At 37.2% G+C, this 11544-nt stretch overlaps 1 protein-coding gene across 1 annotated transcript; it reads left to right on the top strand.

Annotated features, from left to right (window-relative positions):
- Positions 1–4685: 4685 nt before the first annotated feature.
- LOC105441162 (three-prime repair exonuclease 1-like) lies at positions 4686–6545 on the top strand. The gene is given in 2 exon segments (XM_011672042.2): positions 4686–5531; positions 5534–6545. Coding segments are annotated over 2 exon segments (1302 nt in total). The 5' UTR covers positions 4686–5092; the 3' UTR covers positions 6397–6545.
- The last annotated feature ends 4999 nt before the right edge of the window (positions 6546–11544 follow it).

Genomic DNA, 11544 nt, shown 5'->3' with positions numbered 1-11544 from the left:
AAGTCATCTTACAGTGCACCGTGTCTTCCTCTGTTGTTGTTGTTCTTCTTCTTCTTCAATACTGTACAGATCACCATTGGCGTATTATCATACAATGTTATTAATCGGCCAACGGAAGTGAAGTAGAAAGTCTATGAGCCATATCATTTTACAGAATATTGAAATAGTTCATGCAGGCACAGTGTATCAACATTTATACGGCCATGATAGCAAGATAAAGAGTTTACATGGCTTTAAGATGGTTCAATTTCAACATGAACAAGCGACGGGAAGTTGGTATATCCGGTGATGCAACCCAAATATTCGTTGCTTGCATTGCCGGGCTTATGCAGGTTGAGCACAGAAGAAACTCGAGTGAGCCAAGATTTATTAGCCGAGTCTGTGCCTATAATGCAGGCCTAAGCTTCCTTCGTCATGCTCATCATATTAATAATTAAGACCAATGTGAGTCAGAATCACTGTTTATCTGTAAATAAGGTCGTAGTGTCATTATTACCCAATACTGCGCGTCATGACGCTGGCCTCAAGTCACACCATGGACTCCATGGTCACACCCAAACAAATAGAAAACAGCTAAATGCGTGGGTTGTACAAACTGGGGAATACCCAAAATGCGTAGTCTTTTTTCACCGGTCACATTTATTCTGCTATTTTCATTGGAGGGGACAAACAAAGAAGGGAAACAAATAAATGCTTGAGAAAGTCCACAGGAGTAGATGAAAGAAAATGGACTAAATTAAAGGATGGCAGAAAAGACGAGAAGCGGAGTAGACCTATTTAGTAGTAAACTACATGATGTAACCAACAATATCTATAAGTAGCTATACGCGTGTATATAATTATCAATGCCAGCTTTTGACCTCAGGAATTTGGATACAATTATTTCAGATTTGTTTTATTACTTAATAAAGTCGTAAAAAACGAGAAAAAATAAATATTTTTCATCATTCATTTTTTCGCCCAAATAAAACCAATAAACCGCCAAAGCATAAACAAAAGCTCGTAACCACTACGTGGAGTCTATGACTTTTGCTGTAAAAAGGTGCTACATGTTGTGATATACTTTTCCATGTAGGCTCTATGTTATTTGAATTAGATAAAGATCAACATAAAAGAAGAAAGGATAATGCTGCTTTTTACATAAAAATGACAAAAGAAATTATACAGATAAAAGAAATCAATGAAAATTAACAATGTATATGTATAAGTAATTGTGATCGCTGTTGCTGAACATCATTCGTGCTCGAATCACACTGACCAGGCTTTTGTTCGTACCACAGCGAGCCCAGATTCCAGTATGAGCTCATTTTCATACATATCAAGCTACGAAAGCTTGCAAAGAGGTCACAAACAACTAGACTGGGCTAGCTATATGTTACAAAAAACAAGACGCCCCTGTTTGCATAGACTTGCATGTGTTTGATCTCTAGATAAGTTTCTGTACAAATTTATAATTTCATTTTTAGATTATTTCGCACAAATCTATATTTTTTTCTTGAAAGTCTTGATGGAAAAGGTATTAATGCCTTTAAACTTATTAGTTTGTTGTTTTGTTATGCAAGTGCAATGTCGAGAAGAAATTTTGAAGAAAAGGTGGAAATGAACAAGTAAGTATAATCACTTTTGTAAGCGACAATGAAAAACACACGTAGTTTGCTATTTTATTATTTCTATTTGTTTACTGTGTTTTCCCCCGTGTTCTTGCACAAAGGAGCGCTATCCTTCATGCAACAACGGATTCCCACCCATGCAGATGTATATATCAGGCGCGTACACAGGGAGGGGGGGGGGGGGTTGAACCCCCCCTTTGGTATTTTTATGTGTGTAAACCCCCCTAAAACCCCCCTAACCCCCCCCCCACCTTTGGGTTTAAACAAAAAAAATTAAATTATTAAAAAAAAAAAAAATTATGCCCATGGCTGACCTAAAAAAGGTGACCTTATCCCCCCCCCAACTATAAAAAATGTCAAATTTCCAAATTTCGAGACCAAAAAAAAAGAGGTCTTTTCTGACAATCAATGAATGGTTCATTTGTGAGACATGAAAGATTCACTAATTGGGCGCTACTTAGGTGCTAATCAATTCTCACTGTCTAGTTAGACTATTAACTACTTAAGATACTCGATCATAATGCATGTGAACATTGGATTAGTAAGTACACCTCATCCTGTACTTATAGGATTGCAAGATTACGTAGAAATTAAAAACGGACCAATGCGACATACTATTTGAAAAATACTGGAAATATATAACATAATCTAACCTAAGAACACAGTTAGAGAAATACCTTTATTTAAGTTTATGATATCTATAATCGTTTTAATGAGTGTGCTCATAGGCGATTGCTCCACAAGGAGCAGAATGATTAACAATTACAACCCCTTTCCATTTCCTAATTAAACGCCATCATGAATGATAGCACTTTGAAATGTAAAACGGTGAGATATGATAACATTGTACATTTTGTTTAAAATTAAAGGCCTAAGTTTTAAATGATGATAATGAACAATTAAAATATAAAATCATTGCTATTGTTATTTTTAGGGAGACAATAATTGTGTTTTATCTCTTATTCATCACAATGAATAAATGGCCCATAATTATTTGCTAATAACTGCTAACAGCTTAGTTTTTTTAAAGAAATTCTGGTGTCGCTCCACCATCATTATGTTTATTGACACCCTCTGACCTTTGTCGGAGTGACCTAGGTTTATTTTCTTCCATAACTGAAAATCTGAGAGACGTAGTTCAAAGACTGGTAAGATGGCATTTTAAAAAGTGCGCGGGTATCGATAGGGGCGATATTTGGAGCTGGAGCACGTAAATTAGCTAAACTGGTCACATTTCCAGAAAGGAGGTTAACGAAACACGATTATCCTTCATGTTAAATTTTAAAATAAATAAAAGAAAGTGTTCATGGCAAAAATGGTCAATCTTGACTAATTGCCAAATATAAGCAAACAAACAAGAAAAAGAAGACGGTTGTGTCAGTTAGATCATGAGTAGGCTCAATAAGACTTTTGGAATCAGCGCAAAAATTTACCCCGGATAAGCTATTCAAACCTTCCAAACAGAGGCGGCGGAGCGACTTCCAAAGTGGGGGGGGGGGGGGGGGGGGGGGGGGGGGGAGGGGGGCACCAACAAAAGAGGGCACTTTCTGGAAAAAAGGGCACCTTCAAAGGGAAATCTCAAAGGGTAAATATACAATTTTTTAGACATTGGTATATACACCTATATTGTGATTACATTATCGGGGATAATTTCAATATTTGTTTTTATTTATACATCATATAAGATTTTGCGTATCATCTTTGCAGTTGAGTGTGATGGTCTAAAAATTCATTTGCGTGCGAGCAAAGCGAGCGAGAATTTTTTTAAAAGATTTATAAGGTCGCAGTGCAAAAAAAAAAAATCTTATAAAGAGGAATGACCCAATCCTGATGGGGTTATATAAGCACATTCTCATAACGGAAGACTGAAAAGATCTTTGTTATAACGTCTATAACTACAAGCGAGCGTAGCGGGCGAGCCTTGGGGGAAATTGCTTTTAGTCGCTTGAAATTAGGGGCACGTTTGATGATGAGAGGAAAAGGGGACACTTATCGAAAGGGTTAAGACAGTTATTAGAAAAGAAAAGGAGCACGTGTCAGAGTACAAAGGCTAATTATCAGAAGTGAAAATGGGGCACATCTTACACCTAAAAAAAGAGGCATGCACCAGGGATGAAAAGGAAATGGGCATTTGTCGATGGAAAAGAGGCGCCCATTAGATTTTGATAGGGGGGATTTATAAGAAGTAAAAAGGGGCATTTATGTAAAAGGGATAGGGTCTTTATTAGAAAAGAAATTGGGCACATATCATTGTTAAAAGGGTAATGAGAAGGGGAAGTGGCTCTTATTAAAAGGAAAAAGAGGCACATATCAAAATAAACGGGGCACTTATCAAAGTAAAAGGGGCACTTTTCCTATGCAAAAAGGGGCACTTTTAGGGTACTTGAAAAAGTGGGAGGGCACTGTGCCCCCCTGCTCTCCGGGAGCGCCGCCTCTGCTTCCAAACCAATAGATCTAATTAAATCTTCCTCGCCTCTTCGGGCATACAGCTTGTATTTTTTGTTGACTTTTTCCAAAGATACATCACGTGAAATCGACTAAACGCTCGCGTCCTATGGCGTTGTGGTAAATCCACCATATTCACCATTCAACGCCACTGGGTTCACTGTTCATGTTTCTCACGGGGAATTATACCTGCCCCTACATTTAAGGTAGGCTTACATAACGCTTGGTTGGAGTGTGGCAACTATCTATCTTAAAATGATACAAGATCTAATAAAAACAGGATCTAGGACCCCCCCCCCCCCCCCCCCCCCCCCACCCCCCCCCCCCCCCCACTTTTATTTTTTAACATAAAACGTTAATATTGTATGATGCTGTTTACTACTATGTCTACTCCACTTCTATTTTTCTTAACCATCATTTAAATTTAGTAGATTTTCTTTCAACTACTCCTGCGGACTACTCGAGAAGGTTTTCTCCCTCCTTCTTTTTTTTTTGTGCTCCACTGAATGTGACCGGTGAAAAGACTACTCTTTTCGGGTAATCCCCAGTTTGTACATCGCGCGCCCGCATGCATGTACGTACATGTAGCTGTTTACTATTTGTTTGTGTGTGACGTACCGGTACGTGAGGCTACATGTCAGCGTCATGACGCGTAGTATTTCGCAATGGCGACAAGGAAATACTTACATGTCTCTTTGTAAAAGTGTCGAACTACTATGACTGTAAAGGGATATGATCATCAGTACGACCGGTAGCTATTTGCAGATCTACAAACAGTGCAAATTCTGACTGACATTGGTCTCAATCAAGTATTTTATGATGAGCATGACGGAGAAATCTTCGGACTGCACTGGCATGCATGGCCGCTAGCAAAGTAGCAGTAGCATAGGCGCAGGCTATCGCCTACCGGCTAGGCTCGGCTAAGAAATCTTGGCTCACGTCACTAGACTATGTTCTATGCATGCTCAACCTCAAGCCCGGCAATGCAAACTACGAATATTTGAGTCGCATCAGCTGATTAACGAACTTCAGTAGCCATGGATAGTGCAGTAGGTTTCACCATAAATAGCTTTGTCTTTGTTGATTTGGAAACCAGCCATCTAGAAAGTTGTGAGCGGCCAAAAATCATTGAAATGAGTCTGTTTGCGGTCCACCGCACCGGACTTCTTCACCCGGCTGTCCTTTCGTCAATAAATGGGGCAAGGAGAGAGGACGCAACGTACGATCTGTCTAAGGTATCGTTGCCAAGAGTTGTTGACAAATTGACTCTTTGCTTGGATCCCCGAAAGCAGACAAGTGCACAGACATTTTTGCTCACCGGGTTGGACAACCTCAATCTTGGCGAGAGCAAGAAGATGTCCCTCGATGAAGATACGATCTCCATGCTGAATATTTTCCTGAAGCGACAAGAGGGGCCAGTTTGTCTGGTTGCGCACAATGGGAAAAGATTTGACTTCCCATGTTGCGAACAGAACTGTCCAGGCTGACTGCAGAGGAACACACACACTACACCAAAGTTCTGCAAGAATCCTCAAGATTGAAGGAAGCAGACTGCACTGAAGAAGCAGAAGCAGAAGAAGTGTTTGAGGATCTTTTTTGTGCAGACTCCTTGGAGGGCTTCAGAGCTAACTTTGCAACTGAGACAGAGGTCAAGCAGGATGAGGAGCCATTCTCACTGAAAAGAAAATTGCCAGAATGTGATGTTTCAACTGGATGGCCTTACTCAGAAAAAAGAGGAACAAATCTGTCTACCGGTAACACTTCCACTTACAGTGAGAGCAGAGTCTCTGTTTCTAGTGCTGCTGCTGTGACAGAATCTAACGAAACTTCAATGAACTGTCCTACCATTTTGGCAAGTTCACATCATGAATCATCTTCATCATCATCGATTCAACCGCAAACCTCTGAAGATCTAGGTGCTTCTACACAGCCCTCTATACCAACCCTAGATCCCATTTCTCCTCACATTACTGCAACTACTACTACTACTACTACTACTACTACTACAGAGTACAGTTCCAGTACCTCTTCTGATAACACACCCGAACGGACCCTCACTAAACGCCCATCCCCTCCCCCACCCCCAAGAAAAACAAATCAGCACTACCACACCAAGTCCCCCAAAATCTCATATTCTCTCATCAACATCTTTAAGAGAACATTCGGAAGGGAACCTCCAAATTCTCATTCCGCTGAAGACGACGTTGCATCTTTGATCAAGGTTCTTCTTCCGAGAGTGGAGGAGTTTGTAAACTGGGCGGACGTGCATGCTGTACAATACAAGGATATTGGGCTTTATTACAAGCCTCTCAAGCCCAGACGGAAGTTATTTGATGACTGATTGTCATAACTTATGACTGTCAAACAATATTTATAAATGTATTCATACCTTTAAAGTTAACAAATCTCAAATCATTATGAAGTGCTGTGGGAGCAACCAAATAATTTATGATGTGTCATAATTTTGAATAAACGTATAAAGTATTTACAGTTGTACAAGTGCAAGGTGTTTTACATTAGTCTGTTTAAACTAGATGCAAATGTACATGTTGGAGTGATTACCAAAACTTTGTAACACTTCTAAATTCTAATACATTGTAGATTGTCTGATTTTTGCTTTCCTTTACAACTCAGTTTATTTGACTTTTCTCAATTAGAAAAGTTGGATTGCCATTGACCAGATTATACATTCCCTCACTCATGTACACATTTGATTAGGATTGTGTGTGACTGTGTGATCATGTTTTGATGTGATAAATATTTCAGATAATGAGCAAGATTTGAAACCATGTATACAGGTACTTCTGTGAAGTATAGTTATTGTTAAAGTACAACAAGGGACAAGGAGATAGGCCTGGAAGCTTGGCTGCTGCCTTAGGAATATCCAATATTTGCAGTTAAGGTAAAGTTATAGGTAACATCTGTGCCTGATTTGTGTATGGCAAATTTGTTTAATGATGCAGGTCAAAGTCTGTTCAATGAAAAAAAAAAGAGTATAATATAAGATATAAGATACATTGTATGAGGGAACATTTTCATTGTGCTGATCATGAATATCCTGGCAACAAGATGATGTCTTTATTCATCCAATCCTTATTCTTACAGTTTAAGAAACCTGTTATACTCATGTCATGGTGAAATAATAATCTCTAAAAAAAATGATGGTTTAATTTAGAAATCATGAATAATCAGTAATGTAAATCGGTTGGTACACAATGCTTTATCTTTCAAAGAAAAGATATGAAGATCAGAGCAAACCTCAGAATCCAGAACACATGCATTCAGGTTTACAATATAATTGCTTGAACTAGCCTCGTGCATAAATTGTCGCAATTGAAATTAAAGATGAAGTTGAGTTCTGGTCATGCGATTGAATTGTGAAAGAAACGGTGTGGAATCGACTAGAAAAGGTTGATTATCTAGCATATAAGAATTTGTGTGTATTGCAAGGTTCTGGAATCATCAAAATAATAAGAAATTGGCCAAGTCTTGGTAAAGTTACAAACACTGTACACAGAAAGATGTATATGGGACTACATGAACACGTGGCATAAAAAACCTACCCCCCGAGTTTTACGATGTACATGACATATTTAGAATATGAAGGCATTTGAAGAGATATACTTTTCAGGGAACATGTCTTATCTGATGTTCTTCCACACTTGCATAATAAGAATGATAACGCTCACAAATTATTTTTCACCTCTTCCCAGAACTCAACCTTCTCTTTAAATGCAATTTTGATCAGAAACACGCATTTAGAAAGGCGGTTGATTTTCAGATATGCATTCAAATGCAACTTTGTATGCAAGAGGGCCCTCATAAACACCTTTGTCTTTGAATTCAGTCATCTACATGTAAATTTTATGTTTTTATTTTATGAATTTTCACATAGTTTAAAAAAAAAATCCATAACCAAGTGATAATATATAAATTTTATTTAGTTATACATTATGTAAATATAGATCTTGCCAGAATTGCATATTGTTATTGTATGTTTTATATTGTGTACTAAAATATTATAATATTTGTTCTTCATGTCATGTTAGTGACAAAATCAGCCTTAGTCATTCATACTATATTCAATATTCATTATATTTATAAATGTTAGTTGTACAATTTAGGAATTTTATATACAATTTGTATTGCAAATGATATATATATTTATGAATGTTGAAAATATTTTTGTACCAATGTATGCTGTACAAATTGATGTCTGTTTGGAATAGACATCATGGACTAAATTATACCAGATACCTGATTTAAGAAAATGATTGAGACTGTATTATTTCTTTTGAGTTAAATTTGTTTTAGTGTTTCATGATGGACATTGATATATTAATTTTGGAGGAATGATGACTAAAAGGACATTAATTACAACTTCATGATGATCATTAAGAGAATGAAGATGATAGTAATAGAAAATGCCAAAATAATTCTCTATTATGAGGAATCATTAGGATAAAATTAGTCCAAAATTGTAGCAATGGTCCTTGTAATGATGTAGATTTGATTTGATTGTGAACGAAATGATGATGAAGATAGAGATCATAGTAATGTAGATGGTGGAAATGATAATGATGATGACGGAAACAATGATGATGGTGTGGCAGTGATGGTGATTAATTGATTATGGTGATGAGGAAGGTAATAATGATGGTGTGATTGATTGGTGGTGACAGTAGTGATGATGATGCTGGTATAATAATAGTTCGTTCTTTTATAGCGCATTTCAGGACCGAAGGCCCTCTCAAAGTGCTTAACAATGTACAATGTACGTTTACATAATAATTACTTGAAGCATTCATCAAATGGTATCTCATTATGGGGTTGGTGGTGGTCATGGTCATAATGATAATTATGACACTGATGAGGTGGTTAAGATGATGGAGGTGATAATAATTCATATGGCGCAACCATAGGTCCATGGTACAACTAATGGTGGATGGTGAATTTGATAAAAAGTGATCAAATGGCACCAAAAACTTTGTTGTCTGTTGCCCAAATTTTAATTTTCAAGTTTTTTAAACTCAGCAAGCAAATGAAGCAAGCAAACAAAGCTTTGGAGACTTCTCCGCTTCTGAATTATTTTACATACATCCTGACAGCAAATCAGCAATCACAGCAACAGAAACACACTGGGCTTCATCGGTAATATTTCAAAAGCATATTTATTCAACGCACACATGTGCAATTTTCATTTCTACAAGAAATTTGATCATATAGACTCATCTAAATACATTACATTTGGGTAAAAACATTCTCCAAATCCACCAGAAAAAATATAGTGTGCTCTAAACTTTACAAATACAGAAATTTATACAATCAATTATCTTCTTGTCTCACAAGAAATTTTGAAAGAAAATTATAAAGAGAAAAGGGCTCTGAAAAGATATTAATGTGCGCTGCAGTGATTAAATACTTAAAGGCCCACTGCACTACTTGTAGCTACTTGCTCCCTCTATATAACAAACAATGCCTTATCGGTGACCATTGGTCCCCCATGATCCTCTTTTTCTTATGTTAACTGAGAGCTGAGTTGATGAAATAACCACCTGTCCAGTGACCTTGCAGAGTGCTCTAATCCCTCCCGTAAACTACGGCAGATAAGCTTTAATAGTACTTATTTGGTCCAGAAACTATTTTGTATTTGGACATGTGTACAATATTTATTTTGGTAAAAAGTAAGATGGTCTTTTCCTATTAAACACAAAGGAGGAATAGAGTGGGTGTTTACTTACAAACAAAAAATAATGATAATGATTTATTGGCTAACCTTATGCCTGCGGGACCATCATAAAAAGCAACAAATTTTTACAAATTTGTTCATTTTCTATGAGTAACTACAATCAAGTATAAATTTTCATTTAACCAATATATCGTAATCAAGCAAACACATGAATTTACATCAATGATCTTCATTGTAAACTATGCATAAGATATAAAATTGGTTATATTCCTAATGGCACAAAAGAAGTATATATGTTCACTTTGTAAACTTACTATTCAGCCATTCATGATGTATAGTATACTTTGTAAATGGAATGTCTGTTCATACACAGGGCAGTGTGATTTTTTTTCTCACTAATATATTGTACAACTACCAAGGACATAAGATATAAAGTTTTCGACATTGATTGTTTTTCTGCAAAAGACCTCTGCCTATAACTTAGGGACGTTCAGCAGTAATGTTTGTGGGCACCTTAGATGTGCATGGCCAGCTATTCATGCATTTACAATGCATAACACCGAGGACTCCCCGGGGGAACTCCAAGCAATGCGCATGATAAAGACATATAACCAATAGCTAAAGAGAGCACAAACATTACCACGGAACCTTCTTAAATAGCATTCACTGAAAAAGCTATTCTGAGCATTACCACAGCAATATGTACTAACAGGATAATGATGTTGGTAAATTTGTGGATTTCTTACAGCCCCACTGTCCTACTTGTAGCTACTTGCTCCCTCTATATAGAAAACTTCCCCAATCGGTGCCTGTTGGTACCCCATGATCCTCTTTTTCTTATGTTAGTTGAGAGCTGAGTTAATGAGATAGCCACCTGTCAGTGACCTCGCTGTGTGGTCTAATCCCTTCTGGCTCAGTAGTATTGACGGTCTTAAAAGAAAATTTCCCCTAAAGCATATAAAGTTTTTTTATCAGAAGGAATTTACCCCCACACTGCTCCTTAATATCATAGTAAACCAGCCAAACATTAAAAAAAGGCTCTAGAAAAATATTCCATGGCATTTTGGGGGTATTTAAATACGTACATACCATCCATGCTGAAAATCTTGCAAAAATAATAAGGAATAAAATAGGGGTGAATGGCACACGCCCTTTTTCGGCTGATCTGTTATCGTATACAGACGGTACAATCTCAATGATCTATTGTCCATATAATGTGCTCATATAAGCAGGCACGTAGCCAGAGTTTGATGTTTGGGGGGGCACATACATGTACATGTAATCGATCGAGGTAAAAAAATAGGGGTCTAAAAAAGTTCAATCGATCTTGGAAATTTTTTTTTTTTTTTTTTGGGGGGGGAGCACGTGCCCCCCCCCCCGTGACTACGTGCCTGCCTATAAGCTCACAAAAGTGAAACACAGTCCATGATGTAGCACATGAACTGACAGAACTATTCACCTCAGAAGATGATTCTTAGAGCTGCCAGAGTACCTGGGCTGAGAAATGGTTGTCATCAAACAATTTGCCCGAAAAAATTCAAGATTTTACTTCAGTTGTTCAGATATCAGAAATGCTACAAAACCTTGATTTTTGTCATGATTACCAATTTCATGGTCAAATTTATGTCTATAAGGATACAACAAAAGCACACTTTAAACAAAAGGGGGTATTCTCTGGTTACACAAACTAAATAATGACTAATACTTCAAAAAGTGAACACAACTTCATGTACGTACTCCATTCTCACCACAGAACATATTGCACTTATTCAGATTACCTTCAAGGTGGTTACATTAATT

The sequence above is a fragment of the Strongylocentrotus purpuratus genome, unplaced genomic scaffold (assembly GCF_000002235.5).
Source record: "Strongylocentrotus purpuratus isolate Spur 01 unplaced genomic scaffold, Spur_5.0 spur5_scaffold_4, whole genome shotgun sequence".
In the NCBI taxonomy this organism is placed as follows: Eukaryota; Metazoa; Echinodermata; class Echinoidea; order Camarodonta; family Strongylocentrotidae; genus Strongylocentrotus; species Strongylocentrotus purpuratus.
The sequence above is the reverse complement of the archived record's forward strand: the minus strand, read 5'-3'. Positions and strand labels throughout refer to the sequence as shown.